The sequence below is a fragment of the Dendropsophus ebraccatus genome, unplaced genomic scaffold (assembly GCF_027789765.1).
Source record: "Dendropsophus ebraccatus isolate aDenEbr1 unplaced genomic scaffold, aDenEbr1.pat pat_scaffold_849_ctg1, whole genome shotgun sequence".
Taxonomy (NCBI): Eukaryota; Metazoa; Chordata; class Amphibia; order Anura; family Hylidae; genus Dendropsophus; species Dendropsophus ebraccatus.
In genome coordinates, this window is record NW_027210449.1 from 11,138 (window position 1) to 29,326 (window position 18,189).

General features: G+C 44.5%; 1 protein-coding gene across 1 annotated transcript; it reads right to left on the reverse strand.

The window, feature by feature from the left end:
* Nucleotides 1-1,439: 1,439 nt before the first annotated feature.
* Nucleotides 1,440-18,165, reverse strand: LOC138780796 (pre-mRNA-processing factor 6-like). Its single transcript, XM_069956718.1, is given in 23 exon segments — nt 1,440-1,704; nt 1,707-1,794; nt 5,651-5,777; nt 7,617-7,731; nt 7,894-7,950; nt 7,953-7,984; nt 8,350-8,483; nt 8,606-8,797; nt 8,880-8,999; nt 9,100-9,238; nt 9,459-9,580; nt 9,661-9,783; nt 9,913-10,131; nt 10,896-11,014; nt 11,091-11,256; nt 11,781-11,937; nt 12,944-13,038; nt 13,136-13,291; nt 13,375-13,551; nt 15,461-15,539; nt 15,688-15,806; nt 15,902-16,067; nt 17,949-18,165. Coding segments are annotated over 23 exon segments (2,931 nt in total). The 5' UTR covers nt 18,116-18,165; the 3' UTR covers nt 1,440-1,642.
* Nucleotides 18,166-18,189: the final 24 nt, after the last annotated feature.

An 18,189-nucleotide genomic window follows, 5' to 3' on the forward strand; every position in this document is an offset into this window, starting at 1 on the left:
TCCCTCCTCGCCCCCCCTGATCAGTAACACACAGCTGTCCCCCAGGCTCACAAATAAAGCCACAATTACAGCATGTCAGACGCTTAACCAGTGCTGCATGCCTGGCACATAACTAGCATGACAGACGTTGCCTGAGGGGAGAGTGCGCCACACAGTGGTGGAGGAGAGATACTACAAGCTGTCAATGTTCATAACTTCTACACCAGACAAAAAAATATATACAGTATATATCACTGGGTGCTTTCCATGCCATACCATACAAGGCACTAGCGGCACATTTATTATAGCCTGCTGCCCTGTCTGTGATCCCAGAGTGCAGCATAAAATCAGTGTGAATCCACATGAGAAAATCCACTGATCAGAATGACTCAGTAACACCTGGACATTGGGGCTAGAACAGCCAGGGTGTAGGGCTGTGAAGAGTATAGATAAAGGTGTGATTGGGGAAATGAGAAATAGAATGGATCATATAGATGGCGCAGGATGAAAGAATTCTTCTGATGAATAGGAGGAGCAGTGTCTGAAAACCAAGCTGAATCCAACGCTAGTGTTAAAAAAAAACGCTCCTTAGCACAGATGGGTCATAAAAGCGGACTATCGGCTCCAGCTATCTAAGGGAAACAGACACATGACTCCAGGGGGCTACCGTGCATAAATTGTATCAGAGGGATCCAGATCTCTGTGGAGAAACAAGCCTGGTCCAGAGGGATCCAGATCTCTGTGGAGAAACATGGCCTGGTCCAGAGAGGTCCCGATCTGTGGAGAAACAAGGCCTGGTCCAGAGAGGTCCAGATCTGTGGAGAAACAAGGCCTGGTCCAGAGTGATCCCAATCTCTGTGGAGAAACATGGCCTGGTCCAGAGGGATCCAGATCTCTGTGGAGAAACATGGCCTGGTCCAGAGGGATCCAGATCTCTGTGGAGAAACATGGCCTGGTCAGATGGATCCCGATCTCTGTGGAGAAACATTCTGAGGGCAGCCATTACTACATACACCCAATGGTCTTTTATATACTATATACTATAATGTGTGCTTTTTCTTAGGTTACTCCACAGCAATACAATAAACACACAAGATAACTTACATAAAAAGATCTGTATTGATTGTTCACTACTACACACATCATCACAAGAGGATGCTAAGACACAGAACACCCGATGTGAGGGGAGGATCCGCATAGCAGGCTATTCATAAACGTTTATACAACACAAGGGTAGCATAAAGCAGGCTGAAACAACGCAGCATCTTGACATCACATGACCCATGTAAATTAGCTTTTAAAAACCAATCAATAGTAAAGTTGGGTGATCACTACTGCCCCAAGTGGTCATAAGGAAGCTAAAAACCTGCTGCTACAGTTCAGGACTGACACAGTTCATGTTCGACCCTTATGAACAAAAATAGATCCCCATAAACGAATTTTCATAGAAAATCCCAAAATCCATTGTCTGGTCTTGAGAGACCTGACTTACTTTGTATGTATTGTAAGCAGAGAATTATTCACTGGCAGAATTATCAATGTTCTCTGCTTACAATGCCTGGAAACAAGGATGTGGTATCTCCAATAGTGATGAAAGAAATCACAATATAAAATATAATATACTGGTGGTGAGGAAGGGTATGTACAGCATATTGGCAGAGGCTTAGAATGTATTCTTGATTTTAGATGCCACTAAGGTGAGAATTTCTCCAAGCTTCTGCTGCAGTTCCTGATGTCTTTGGATACGGCACACCATAGCTCTCCATGCCGTGGCTCAACATTCTCGCATCTCTTTCTGATCTCCTCCTGCTGCTCCTATAAATAATAATGATAAAAAAAAATCTATAAATTCTGGAATATATCTGCATTTGTTGTTTGGGAACCAAATGTTCCTTTGTACAAGAAGAGGGTTAGAAAGTCCTCTCCGTGCTTGTCCTGCTGCCAAACTGGGTTCACATCACTATCCAAAACAGAGTACAGGGCCACAGCACGTAAAAACTATACAGATGGAATACAATCCCTATAAAGTGAACCATGAAACAGGTCACAAGGTGGAAACAGAAAAGATTGCAGAACACGTAACGATAATTTCTCTACCCTTGTATAAAATATTCAGAGATTCTTTGCTTACTGGTATTGTGCCGAGGGACTGGCATAAGGCAAATGTAGTGCCGATCTTCAAAAAGTGCTCTCGAACCTCCCCAGGTAACTACAGACCTGTAAGCTTAACGTCCATTGTGGGGAAACTATTTAAGGGGCTTATAAGGGACTACATCCAGGAATATGTAGTGGCTAATAGTATTATAAGTGATAACCAGCATGGTTTTTAAGGACAGAAGCTGTCAAAAAAACTAATATGTTTCTATGAAGAGGTAAGTAAAAGCCTGGACAGCGGCGCAGCTGTGGATATCGTGTACCTGGATTTTGCTAAAGCGTTTGACACAGTTCCTCATGGACGTCTGATGGGTAAGTTAAAGTCTATCGGTTTGGAAAGTTTAATGTGTAACTGGATTGAAAACTGGCTTAATAATCGTACCCAGGTCAATGTTTCCTACTCCGAATGGTCCCCGGTAATAAGTGGTGTACCCAAGGGTCAGTACTGGGCCCTCTTCTGTTTAACTTGTTTATTAATGATATTGAGAATGGAATTAACAGCAATGTTTCTATCTTTGCAGATGACACCAAGCTTTGTAGTACAGTACAGTCTATGGATGATGTGCAGATGTTACAGGATGACTTAGACACACTGAGTGTTTGGGCGTCCACTTGGCAAATGAGGTTCAATGTGGATAAATGTAAAGTTATGCACCTGGGTTCTAATAACCCACATGCATCATATGTCCTGGGGGGAGTTACTCTGGGAGAGTCGCTGATGGAGAAGGATCTGGGTGTACTTGTAGATAATAGACTACAGAACAGTACACAATGTCAGTCAGCTGCTTCTAAGGCCAGCAGGATATTGTCATGCATTAAAACAGGCATGGACTCACGGGACAGGGATATAATATTACCGCTTTATAAAGCTTTGGTGCGGCCTCATCTGGAGTATGCTGTCCAGTTCTGGAACCCGATTCATAAAAAGGATGTTCTAGAGCTAGAGAGGGTACAAAGACGGGCAACTAAACTAATAAGGGGAATGGAGCATCTTAGTTATGAGGAGAGATTAAAAGAATTAAATTTGTTTAGTCTGAGAAGAGACGTTTAAGGGGAGATATGATTCATTTATTTAAATATATAAATGCCCCAACAAGAAATATGGGGAAAAGATGTTCCAGGTAAAACCCCCTCAAAGGATAAGAGGGCATTGCCTCCGCCTGGAGAAAAAAAAGGTTCAATCTCCGGAAGCGACAAGCCTTTACCATGAGAACTGTGAATCTGTGGAACAGTCTACCACAGGATCTGGTCACAGCAAAAACAGTAGAGGGCTTCAAACAGGGCTAGACAAGTTCTTAGAGCAAAATAATATAAATGCATTATGTATAGAACCTATCACCCCTCCCCCTTCCCTGTATCCATCCCCTCCTTGGTTGAACTTGGACATGTGTCTTTTTTCAACCGTATTAACTATGTATGTAACTATGTAACGATAAAATTGTCTGCAGTCCAGAGGCAGTTTTACTGAAAAAATTGTAAATGCATATGGAGCACTTAAAAGGGACAAGCACAGGTTAAATCTCCCTTCCAGTGGAGCACAATCTATGCAGCCAATATACGAACACTAGCCATAACAATTTTTTAATAGATCAGATTACACAGGGCAATGTTTCTAACGTGTAACTATTGGGGGGGGATTTTCACAAGAACTGTATACATAAAATAAGAGGGCTGCAAGGACTGAGCATGTGCCTCTGCCATCTTATGCATGTACACATAAAGTTGCAAGACATTCAGCTCAAGAATGGCACCGCAGGGGCAGGAATGCCAGGCTGAATGTATTCTACCTGCACATTTCTTTACTACATCAATCACAGAGTTGCACTTTACACCTGCGTAGGATGTGAATACACCTTCTGCTCAAATGTTTTTGATAAGATACATATTAATACAACATCTGATAGTTTCTTTACAGCTTCTAGTGTGAAAAAAAGTGAACTAAAGTATTTAGTTTGGGAACCCTATAGGACAGTGGCTATTTAGTTTTGCAAAACAATAATTATCATCAAGACCTGACAGGCGAAGGCTTCCAAGGCATGATTGAAGCTCTATTTGGACAACAGTAGGAACGCCACAGGCTGGGGAACAAGGATGATTATATTACATGTGTACATAGATGCCTAATCGGTTCAGAAATTGCTCTATGCCTACATCAAGGTCTTCAGAGTGATCTTAAAGCGACTCTGTACCCACAATCTTTCCCCCCCAAACCGCTTGTACCTTACTCCAAGATCTGTCCTGGGGTCCGTTCAGCAGGTGATCCAGTTATTGTCCTAAAAAACAACTTATAAACTTGCAGAACAGAGCAAGTTTGTCAGCTCCACCCTCATAATGCTGGTCTCTCTTGCACCATCAGCGTCCCACAAAGGAGCACGTGGAGAATACTCGGGCCGTATCCCGGCAAAGTAATATAGAAAAAATGGAAATGGATCCCACAGCTTCGATAAAATGTAGAAAATTTATTGAAACATAAATAAACAACAAAGTGATAAAAATCGCACAATTTTTATCACTTTGTTATTTTTTATTTATGTTTCAATAAATTTTCTACATTTTATCGGAGCTGTGGGATCCATTTCCATTTTTTCTATAAACTTGCAGCCCTGTGTCAAATTGGCATGGCCTAGAGTGTCTATGCCCTAGGATTGCGACGCCCATCTGTCCCTCCTCCTCGCCCTCTTCATCATAAGAATGCCCCTAGAAGAATTTCTGCTATTCATCACTTGCGTGAACACTACACATGAGCTGGATCGTTAAGGCACCTGTGCAGTGTTCAGACAGGTGAGGAATAAGAAAAATCCTGCCCAGGGGTGTTCCTAGTGTTAAGAAGGGATGGAGGGGAGCTGCAATCCTAGGGCATGAGTACTCTAGGCCGCACCAATTTGACACAGGACTGCAAGTTTAAAAGTTGTTTTTTAGGACAACAACTGCATCACCTGCCGAACGGACCCCAGGACAAATCTTGGATTAAAAGCAGCTGACGGTACAAGTGGTTTGGGGAGGCAGATTGTGGGTACAGAGTCACTTTAAGTAGTAGGCAATTGAATAATAAAGCATTAGCTTACCTGCTCTTAAAGATTACACCACAATATCAGTCAGATCATGCTGGGAATTGTATTTTTGCAAGAGCTAGCAAGCCAAATGTTGGCAATTACTACTTTAGGGTACAGTCACTGAAAGCAGACTTCTGATACTACCCCATCCACATGAATGGGGCCCATGCATCTGTTGCAGTAACAAACCCATTCAATGGAAATGATTTTCAGTACTGCAACTAAGTGTGAATTCACCCTTATGGGTAATAAATAGTTGTGTATTAGAACTACGAGGGGTTAATAAAGTGGTAAAGACATGGAGAATATGTTAATGCTAATGTGCTATGCTCTGGCTATACAGTGCACAAGAGAACAAGCATTGTAAGAGATCTGTCATAGATAGCATATCTACGATAAAGCACCCATATGACAAGGGGTAAACCCTCTGAAGGAATAAAACTGTATGTGAAGAAAGCACTCACCTCTGTACCATGCTGCAGCTCAAATTTATAGAAAGTGGCCCAGGCATCACCGAGATCAGAATCAATCTTCACAGTGCGGTGGAACCAGTCCCGAGCCTTAGAAATTTTCCGTTCACTCCAGAACAGTCTGAAAGTAATAAAGTGAGAGACAGAGATGATTACACGTGGCACAGAAGAACACACAGTTTTCCAAAGTTCCACACTTAGAAGGTCTTTGGCCATATAGACAACCTACTACCACATGCTCACATCAACATCAGAGAAATTTCACTTGCTCATGACCTCTGTGTCATCAATGTAAAGGCCTAAGCTCAACCACTTACTACAGTCATCCTTTCATTGTACCAGCAGCAGCCACCAATGATAATTATGATCACAGGAGGTTAGAGAAGCTAGAATGGCAGCAATAAACTCAGACAGGAAAGCAATATTCTTAGTAGTGGTATTACTTCTATCTACATTAATAATAATACAGTCAGTCATTCTAAGGAAGAAAGCTGGATTTTATAAAATTTTATAGAATTGCCCCTTTAAAATATGCTCAGCTGCTACACTTCTGTATAGGGGGAATCGGTATTAACCCCTTCAGGATCGGGCAAATTTTCGTTTTTTGCGCTTTAATTTTTTCCTCCTCGTGTTTAAAAGGCCATAGCACTTGCATTTTTTCACCTACAGACCCACATGAGCCCTTATTTTTGCGCCACTAATTGTGCTTTGCAATGGCAGGCTTAAGTATGCGGCGAAACCAGAAAAAAATTAAATGTGATGAAATTGAAAAAAAAAAAAAAAAACGCATTTTATATATATTACATATATATGTTATATATGTTCCGTAAGTCGTTACAATTACAACGATATGTAACTTGTATAACTTTTATTTTATGTGATGGCTTTTACGTATTTACTGCTGCGATACGCAGCAAACTCGCAGCAAAATCGCAGCAAAATCGCAGCAGATTAGATCTAAATAACTGAACACAGCATCAAATCTGTACCAACAAATCTGCTGCGTATTTGTTGCATATCTGCTGCATATACGGTGTGTGGGTTTATACCCTTAACAAATATATGTTCCTTAAAATCGCTCTATTCCGATGCCTATAGCGCCTTTATACTTTTGTCTATGGGGCTGCGTGAGGTGTCATTTTTTGCGCCATGATCTGTACTTTCTATCGGTACCTTACTTGCGTATATGCGACTTTTTGATCACTTTTTATTACAAATATTCTGAATTTGATGTGACAAAATTTTGCACTTTGGCGGGTTTTTGCGCTTACGCCACTTGCCATGCGAGATCAACAATGTGATAATTTAATAGTTTAGGCGATTACGCATGCGCCCATACCAAATATGTTTATTTATTTTTATTTATAAAATGGGAAAAGGGGGTGATTCAGACTTTTATTAGGGGAGGGGATTTTTTTTTTTATTAATAAAAACACTTTTTTTTTACTTTATACTTTAACTTTTAGTCCTCCTGGGGGAATTTCAGTATTACTGCAGTGATCTCCCATAAAGATCACTGCAGTATACTTTATACAGCAATGATCAATGAGATCATTGCTGTATTACTCTGGTCTGCAGCAGACCAGAGGAATCAAATGCCGAGCTGGGATCAGCGCAGAGTCCCTGCTTGGTAAGCAGAAGGGATCTCCCCTCCGCGATCCCCACTAGACACCAGGGAAAGGGGGACAGTAATACTTTTAAATACAGCTGTCATTTGACAGCTGCATTTAAAAGTATAATTAGTGGGCGCGGCGATCGGACCGCGCCTGCCAATAGTCGCGGTCCCGGGCTACAAATGGCACCTGGGATCGTGGCGGTTCAGAGCGGGGTTGCCGCGCGCCCCCCCTTTTGAACGCCCCCTCCTACATCAGGATGTACAGTTACGCACTGATACGGGAAGGGGTTAAGGGTATGGCAGCATGTTATGGTAACCTGTCCCAAAAATCAGGCATGTACTTACTTGGCAACTGCTAGCAGCACATGTGGGTCATGTTCACATTTCTTGAGGGCATCTACACTCTTTGTCTTCCGTTGAGGTCTGGCTTCTAAGAATATTGCTTCAGCCCACAGGATACCTAATAAAAAATACACAAAGCAGAAGTCATTTCAAGGAAAAATGACTATAGGTACGGTTACAATACACACATTCTGAGCCCATTTCACTGGGCTCTTTAGTCATCTGATATTATTTTCCCCTTCCATGCTCATCAGAAAACACTGGATATCTTGACTCTCACCTGAATTGGGACATTCCTGCAAAGCCTTTGCCATTAGGGTATTTGCAATATTTTTAAACCAGCTCTGAACTCCAGTCGCACGGACTCCAACCTGCAGTGAATGGGAAAGTCAGACAGAATGTGAATCAGAGGAGTTATAAACCTAACTACATAATCCAGCCCCATACACCCTGATGATCTTGTAACAGAAATATAGATAAACTACCTTCTTAGTATTAAGGGGGATGCGTGAGGCTCAAAGAGCCAGAACAAAAAGTCTGCCTTTACAGGTGGGTTCCTGCACACTTAGTGCATCCTTTTATTATTCATGTAACTGGCCACCATGTAACAATACATTTGTAAGAGAAATGTTATCCTGGCTGTGACCCAGGGCACTAGCAGCTTTTAAAAAGGGGTCACACCTCTGGTTAGACAACATGTTTCATGACGTAAAGGATAATGCAAATAATAACCCACCATAACTCAGGGACCCTGGGATTTTTTAGACGGGACTTCTCCAGGATAGCTCTTGCCCTGGTCAGCTGCCCAACGTTTTCCTCCAGCCTGGAGAGCAATAGCCAAAGGGGGACTGAATGAGGACATTTCTTCAGCTACAATAAAAAAAAAACAAAAAAAACAGAAAACACATTGCATGATTAAGACTAAATATTAAGCATAAAACACTACAGAAAATAAACCTTATAAAAAAGGTATTATGTCTTCATAATAGGACTTGCATTCGCCCTTACCCCTGGTTATAGGCCTCTCTGGCCTGCTCAATCTGCTGCCGTTGCTCTTCAATTTGCCCCTTCATCATCCAGAGTTTGGGGAAATCTTCATAGTGACCCAGGGCCTCCTCGCACAGCTCCAAAGCAGCTTCAATGTTCCCCAACACCCACTCCAGCTTAACAGATTTCATGAAGACCTGCAGAGTTATAGTAATACAGCATGAAACACAACTAGTACATCAAAACCTCAGAACACAGCAGGAAGAGGGCGCTACTTACCCTAGCAGTAGCGGCACTGCTCCGAGCCTTTGCCAGCAGCCTTCGAGCTCTCTCATACTCATTATTTTCAGACTCCAACTTGACGGCTGCCAACCAGATCTCCTCACTGTTGGGGTTAGCCTGAGAAGCAAAAAAAAATACAAATAATCAATGTGAGCCCCTAATGAAAAACTGCAGCTAAACAAGAAGCTAGTGGATAAATAATATTCATAATACTAACCTGGAAAGCAAGTGCAAGAATACTCCTAGCAGCCGGTACATCGCCTGCTAGCCACTTGGACTTTGCACCCATCAGCCACAGAACTTCAGCCTTAGGACAGTGGGCAACTGCTCTCTGCAAGAGGGTCTCCAGTGACTCCCTGGAGAACAAAGACACAATATGTCATTCAACTATGGCAGCAGATGTTATGGAGCCAAATCACTAATCTCTAAATTACAACCTCCCAGAGCTGAATTAACAATTTTGCTGTTTACAATAGAAAAGTCAGCAAGTTTGTGTGACATGGGTAATAATTGTCTTTCATTATCAACGTGAAGTAGGAATACTCCTTTGCAACATTTTGGGGGATCCCAGCATACCTTGTACCGTGGTTCTTTTCGAAGTAAGCTGCTCTGAGCCACACACTTTTCTTGCTGGGAAAAACTTGAAGGGCATGAGCATAGATGGCTCGGGCACACTCCAGAGCGCCATGAGAGACACACTGTAAAAGAAGAAGCAACATGTTTAGTGCAAAGAACTCTAGAAACAATTACTATGAAATATGAATATAAAAGGACTTACACTATCGGCATCCTCCATCCATGTGTGCTTCCGATCCTCCTCTTCTATGCCAATACCAATAACTGCTCTCACTACTGCCTGGCACGTCACCACACTGCCAGCTTTGTCACACTCCTCTGCATCCTATGATTTAACCGGAAAGATGACTGAACAATAAGCTTTACCATAAAGTAATTCAGTCACAGTAAATTACCTATAAATTTTAACAAAGCAAACAAAATTATCTGGAGCATCACTTAGCCCATAACCAACCTGTATCCACTGCTCCCGATTAATCTCCACTCCATTGGCTCTCAGAGAGGTGATGGCTCTGTCTACAATCTTCTCCACCATCTGAGTGTTCCCATTGGCTTCTTCCAGTTTGGCAGCTGTAATCCAGATGTGTCTGTCAGTGGGAATATTCTCACGTGCCTTGTTCAAAACTTTACGGGCATTCTCATAGGTCTCAAGTCTGGCGAGGGCCAACCACAACTGGAGAGTAAAAAGTTAACATGTAAGACAGCACGTAAGAGTGTAATAGGGTTCTGATATGGAGATGAGCAAACCTTGAGCAAGCTGCATGGAAAACATGAGTAAAGCCTTTAGGCCATGTTCACACACTGTATGAACATCAGATATTGCTTGACACGGCTGTCTCAAACAACAGCCGATGCCTGACATGTTCACCCAGCTGATACTGCAGTATCACTTTATTTTAATTAGAATGCGGGCACATTGGGGTGTGCCCGCACTACAATTTGCCATAGACTACCATGTAAAGTACGGCCAGGAGCTGTACTTTACACTGTGAGCACAGGCTATTTTGTATGGCTGCTTTTCAATGATTAGTGGTCATACAAAATTGTGTGTGGCTGCAGAGAACAGCGGCCTTAGTGTATACACTACGGCCGTTGTTCCATACACTGCAATGTAATTTATCACTGTCATTAAACAAGGGCCGTTATTTAATGCTAAAATACATGTGAACATGGCCTTAGGCTGTATCCATGTTTTCCAGGACTCCCCTAGGGCTGCATTCAACTTCTTCAGCCATCAGTTATCAAATGCCAAAAGTTTGAGTTTGGAAGAACCCGAGCTTCTGAGCTCTTTCTAACTTTATATCTAACTTTATAACTGTGGTCTCTGACTGACATACTGTACCACAGGATAACATCATAAGGAGATAACAGTCAATAAGGCCCACTGTGCTTTTACATCTGTCATGCTCCTACATTGTCATGCTACAGCAGACTTACCTCCACACTGGTGGGGCAGCACTCCACAGCACGACTCAACATGATACGAGCATCCTCTGGCTCCTCCAGCTCGACGGCTGCTTTCCACAGACGCACAGAATTCGGTACATGTTCAAGTGCTGTGGACCGGCAAACAGGGATCAGTATAGTGTACAACAACTGGAAGGACCACAAAAGGTATCTATATAACGCTACTTACCCTTCCGTAAACCCGTTTTTTAGCTCGGAGATCAGTTTCCAGCTCTGCAGCTCGGATATAGATCCTGACAGACTGTGGAAGATGACAGATGGCCTGAGCCACCACGGCTTTGGCTGTGTCTCCAGGCTGAAGCCGAGCGGCCTCCAACCAGACATCTTCACTCTAAAGAGAGAGAGAAAAAAAAAGATATATATATCTGGGACCCCCACATATCCTGAAAATAAAAGGGTGCAATCACTGATTTTTCCTGCACAAAGGCACTATCCACCTGTTGTGAAGGGAACTACCACAGTGAACAACACTTTCAAGCCTTTCGAATAGGGTTGGCTGCAGTCCACTGCAAAGCTGTATAGCCAGGTGCAATGCTGTGCAGAGAAACATAGAAAGGGATACAGTGCTGAGTCAGGGCCGGAAACCCCTTTCATTCTCAGGCAGCACAACTTGTTTGGTAACAGCTTTGGGTGAGTGCCAGACAGATTTTCCATCAAAAGACTATTCAGAGGAGTTCCTATTGGCATCTTTGTGAGGATGTATTCCTGTACAAAAGCTAGGTCTGAGAACAGCAGCAAAGTGTGGCTCTCAAACTGGAGGACAAGCTGAGAACCTGAAATAAAAGGGCTCCATGTAGTCCTACATTTCTCTAGCCACTAATATACACAATATTCAGAACAGACTATGGTGCTCACCTTGGGACACATCTCCGTGCCTTTCATGATGAGGTTCCTGGCCACTTGCAATTTGCCTGTAACTTCTTCAAGACGAGCAGAGGCAATCCAGGCTGGTGGATGATGAGGGTTAGTCTCTCGTACAGACTTTAGAAGCAGACGAGCTTTCTTAATATCACTGGTGAGGAATAAAAATCCATCAAGCCAAAAATTTACCATGGACTAGACGTTTCACAGAATGTACAATAATAGTACGGGCAGGGCAACGTAGCCAAAAAATTAAATCTTGATTGTTTTAAACATTTTAGACGATTCTCGCTTTAAATCTCGATTTTCTTTTTATTTCTAAATGAACTGGTAAACTGAAAATGTTATTGATGTTTACGGCAGCAACTGTGCTGCTTCACACTGTAACCCGCTTCATATACACATTATTCTTGATATAATCAAATTAGCAACAATCTATGCATCCCCTGCCCCTTCACTACAAATCCCAACATACCGAGCCATAGGCCCCCTCTATAATACCACCTCCTCTGTACATAGTACCCTCACCTACATATAACATTATAACGTGCACATGTCCAATCCTGTGTACACAACCAATACCAGTTACCTCACTATATGCAGCACCTGCCTCAACTCACAGGTGAGAGCTTAGATAGCACTGCGGACTGTATTTTACACGATAGGGTTAGATAGAGTGGGTCTTCAGAAAGTAACGCACATAATAGGCTTAGATACACTGGCTCAGTAAAAAGTATCACACACACGCAATGGGCATAGATACACTGGTTCATCAGAAAGCTTAGATACACCCGTACAGCAGTGAATATAGACAAGATTAGATACTGCAGTGGAGCAATTAAAAGTGAATGGACAGGACACACAGTCCACAGACAGTGTTACTAACAAGCAGACATACCCTGTGCCGCACATTTTCCTACTTGCAGGCAACAGTGAGAGCGGAGAGGTAACGCCACACAACAGTCTCATCTGATAACTTCTGACCTCCGCTCTCACTACTGCCCACAAGTGGGAAAATGTACAGGACAGGACCTGGAAGTCATCAGAGCAAAAACCAAGGGGACCGTGCAGGGTGCAGCACATTCATTCATTGAGGGCTAATTAGTCAAATCTAGCCCTAAAATTACAATATGTTGTACCTCAATTGCCACACTTACTTGATGTCTCCCCCATGTGTTGGGATCATGGAGTTCAAATCAGTCAGGTAACCTTTGGGATCCACCACTGTCTGACCACTGACAGAATCGGAAACCTATAAGTGTAAAGATTAAATTGTCAAGACCATTCTGATTTAACACTTACACACCAGTCTTAATAAAATATAGTTCTTGGTTTAAGAAGCCTCTCACCTGGCTCAGCCTCATGTCCATCAGAGTGTTTCTGGCCTGACCAATTTTCCTCATGTCCAGATCTCCAGAACCAGGTGTCATGAGCCCAGGGGTCATTCCTCCGGGGTATGGGGTATTTAGTCCTCCTGGGAATGGAGTATTCAATCCTCCAAATTGCTATAGAGACAAATGAATAAGATGTACATCTTTGCAGCATTTAAAGGATCAAAACAATAAACACAAAGATCAGACGCACTTACTGTCTGCCGTGGATCAACAGATGTGTGATTCTCTCCTGTCTGTAAGTGCTTGGCGAAGAAACTGTCGGGGACTGGGGTCAATTTCTCATGGCGAGGATTTCTTTGACGCTTATTGCGGGCATCTCCGACCTCTGGGATGCTCAGCCACTCCTCCTCTGTCACTTCAGCTAGTTTTCTCTGAAAATAGAATACAATATTGCTGGTACAAAACAATCTTGAGCAGAAAGACCGCAGGTGGTCATAAGCTTACAAGAAGGTGCTGGTAACATACTCAATAACTTCTTGAAGGGAATCTGTCAGCTGCCATTCACATTTCAAATTGCTGACCCTATTAGATAGATGTCAGGGCAAGGAGACAAATTGTACTTTTCATATATCCAGCTGGGCTTCTAGAACAGACAAAATACTTTTAATCTCTAGTGCAAAATGTCAAAGAGGTGTTCCAAAGCTCCTGCTGCAAGCTGTAATACGTACTCATTACCCATCCTAGCCCTGTCTTGGTTCCATTGACAGCTGCGGCTGGAAGCCGAACCCCAAGCAGGCTCAGGTATATATAGGAGGGGGAGAGAGGTGGCATTTCAGCTTACAGCAGATCTTTTTAGGAAGTTAGGAAAGCCTCTTTGACATTTTGCACTAGAGAATAAAACAATTTTCTCTTCTGGAAGCACAGACAGATACATAAGAAGTACCACATGTCCATGTCCGAGTCAGCAGTTTGGAAAGTGAATTGCAGCTGACAGATTCCCCTTAAAAAGTTGAATGGGGTTGTGGAGCAGGTGACCAGTTTCAATGTAATCACCATAGAATATGGCAGGTCACAACTTCCAAAGAGCTGCTCATCTGATCTTACTGTGGACAAAAAGGTCTAACCATCAAATCTGTGTTTTTATGCAGTGACATCTCAAGGTGGTAAGACAAAAAAGAAATGTCGGTCAAACCCAACTATTGGTAACAGATAACCATTAAATAGATATGGTAGTGTGCCGACAAAGAGCCAAGCATTTGGGATTTCAACATGCCCAATCATTACTGTCAAACAGAAAATACATTTTTTGCTAGGAGACTGGCAGCAACTTAAAGTGTAACTGTCATGGTTTTTTTTTATTGCAGAAATCAGTAGTATAAGCGATTTTAAGAAACTCTGTAATAGGTTTCATCAGCCAAAAAAGCCTCCTTCTGTACTCAAGAAGCAATCTCCCAGCCTCCCCCTCTGACTTCTTATCTGTGCATTATCAGGCAAACACGTCTTCATTACAGAGAAGCCAGTGAAGACGGGCTCTGCTCTCTCCATTGTAAGCCTATGAAGGGGGGAGGGGCTGAGGGAGCAGGAAGAGGTGACATGAAGGTCAGCTGTTTGTAGACTCTCTGGGAACCTAAAACGCTAAATTCAGGTGTCAGAAAGGTCAGTGCTTATCTATGAACTTACTGAGAGAAGATTGCAGGGTGTTGTGCTGTGCAGAAATCCTCCGTGCTCAGTCACTCCTAACAGCCCCTCCCCTCTCCATAGCCACATAATGGAGACAGAAATCCTGCTTCATTTGATGTGAGGGGGGAGGCTGGGAGATTGCTTTTTCACTACAGAAGGAAACTCTTAGTACATAAAACCTATCCACATAAGTAAAGAAACTAGCTACTTTCTTCACTTAGCACCCATACACGCTAGTTTTGTTTCAGCCAAACCTACAGATTGTGATGGGACCATCCACCTGTCTAATGTGTACTGAGGGCCTCCTAACTGTGCCCCTACAGAGGATGTCAGGGGAGAGAAGTATGGACATGTTTGATTTCAACTGCCAAATTCCTTTGTTCTCTGAGAAATAAGCCACCAATAGAGTCCTGCAGAATCTCAGACCCCACCACCTCTCCATTCATATGGGGAATATCAGAAGAGATAGAAATCAGCTGACTGAGAGCTTGGACAGCAGTAATCTTGTGTGTTATATTTTACACCTGAGAAAGGAGAGACCTTCAAGGTGACAAAAGTCATCTCAAATAGCATGACTGATGATGGTACTTCTCATACAGATACTTCCTGTCCAAGACAGAAGAGCTCACAACTACCATATGAGACTTTAGGTTGGCTTACCTTTAAATCAGAAAACTGCTGCTGGATTTTGGGCCTTTCCATACGGTACTTCTCTATTTCCTCTTTCTCTCTCTGCTCTCTATTAATAAAAAACATTGGAGCTGTCATTATACCAATGCCACATCAGCGATAACAGTATAATCTAAGCAATCATGACGCTAAACATCAGACATTTATCCAGAACAAGACAAAATCACTGTCATCCCTCTGTATTATTGATACTTCACCTTCTTTCCTTCCTCCTCTCATCCATTCGCTTGTCCAGGGCAGCATAAATGGCATCAGCTTCCTCATCGTCCTTCTCATAAGGACCACTGGAGAACAAGCTTCCAGCGTAGCCATTAAACTGGAGAATGGAATAAAATGGGAGACACACAGTTATAACAATGAGGAGGTGCATCAGATCTCTGTATAAGACACTATGTGGCATCTTATAATCACCTCATCGTAATTGGTGTCATTCAGATCTTCATCATCATCATCCGCTTGATTCTTCTTCATTTGATCGCCCACTGTTCTCTTCCCTGGAGGTGCATGGCGGTCATCCACTGGGTCATTGGCATCACGGGCCGGACCGATATCCGAACGGGTGGTGAAACCTGTAGCACTAAAAGGAAACAAGGAAAAACGTCAGTGCGATGTCTATTAAGGGGAAGGAGTTCTTACTGGTCTCTTACTATAGAAACAGTGTTACAAATGGTGCAACTACCCACTGCTCTGCACTACGACCAATGTTAATCTCCCCACACCATGACCCATGGCCATCCCCCACAATGACTGGCACCATCCACCACAGCCCCCCACAATGACTGGCACCATCCACCACAGCCCCCCACAATGACTGGCACCATCCTTCATAGCCCCCCCACAATGACTGGCACCATCCTTCATAGCCCCCCCACAATGACCGGCATCATCCACCACAGCCCCCCACAATGACCGGCATCATCCACCACAGCCCCCCACAATGACCGGCATCATCCACCACAGCCCCCCACAATGACCGGCATCATCCACCACAGCCCCCCACAATGACCGGCATCATCCACCACAGCCCCCCACAATGACCGGCATCATCCACCACAGCCCCCCACAATGACCGGCATCATCCACCACAGCCCCCCACAATGACCGGCATCATCCACCACAGCCCCCCACAATGACCGGCATCATCCACCACAGCCCCCCACAATGCCCAGCATCATCCACCACAGCCCCCCACAATGACCGGCATCATCCACCACAGCACCCCACAATGCCCAGCATCATTCACCACAGCCCCCCACAATGACCGGCATCATCCACCACAGCACCCCACAATGACCGGCACCATCCATCATAGCCCCCCCACAATGACCAGCATCATCTACCACAGCCCCCCACAATGACCAGCATCATCCACCACAGCCCCTTGCAATAATATTTATATCCACCTTAAAGTGAATGTACTATTTTGGCAAGTGAATTTTTATTCCATTAGATTAAAGCCTGGCTGTGTCACAGAGGAGAAGGGATATCATCACATTTGGGTATGCCGGTGCACATGAAGAAACCAGGTAGTGGGGGGAAAAAAAATCACTTTCTGAAATAAAATTTGCTTTAACTCCTTGCCTCCATCATCATCATCATAATAACCTCCACCGCTCCTCACCACCACCATCATCATCATCATCATCATCACCACCACCACCACAGTCCCCCTCCACAGCTCCTTACTGCCATCATCACCACCACAGTAATCTCCACAGCTCCTCACCACCACCATCATCATCATCACCACATTAACCTCCACAGCTCCTCGCCACCATCATCATCATAGTCCCCTCCACAGCTCCTTACCACCACCATCATCATAGTCCCCTCCACAGCTCCTCGCCACCACCATCATCAAAGTAACCTCCACAGCTCCTCGCCACCACCATCATCATCGTAACCTCCACAGCTCCTCGCCACCACCATCATCATCGTAACCTCCACAGCTCCTCGCCACCACCATCATCATCGTAACCTCCACAGCTCCTCGCCACCACCACCATCATCATCATCGTAACCTCCACAGCTCCTCGCCACCACCATCATCACCGTAACCTCCACAGCTCCTCGCCAATCACCTGCCCCCGTCACCTGCACACCTGCCCCCGTCACCTGCACAGCCGCCCCCATCACCTGCCCAGCTGCCCCCGTCACCTGCCCCCATCAAGTCCAATGCCCGCAGCCCCTCAGTCTGCCCCCTACCACCAGTGCAGCCCCTCAGTCTGCCCCCTACCACCAGTGCAGCCGCTCAGTCTGCCCCCTACCACCAGTGCAGCCCCTCAGTCTGCCCCCTACCACCAGTGCAGCCCCTCAGTCTGCCCCCTACCACCAGTGCAGCCCCTCAGTCTGCCCCCTACCACCAGTGCAGCCCCTCAGTCTGCCCCCTACCACCAGTGCAGCCCCTCAGTCTGCCCCATCCCTTACCCCTCCCAGAGCCCCCAGCTCGGCCTCTCACCCTCTGCCCAGACCCGGCACATAACCCAGCGGGGCCGGCATGCCCAGGAACGGCTTCTTCTTCTTGTTCATGGTGCCGGTAATGGACGCGGTCAGTCCCGAGGCTCCACCGGGGTTCCCGCCTCCTGAGGGCCCGGGGCCGCTTCCCGAGGACGAGGAGGCCGCCATTTTTGCAGCTCAGTGTAGAAGCAACACCACAACGTAGTCCACAATGCACCGCGCTCTGCGTGGCGTCACTTCCG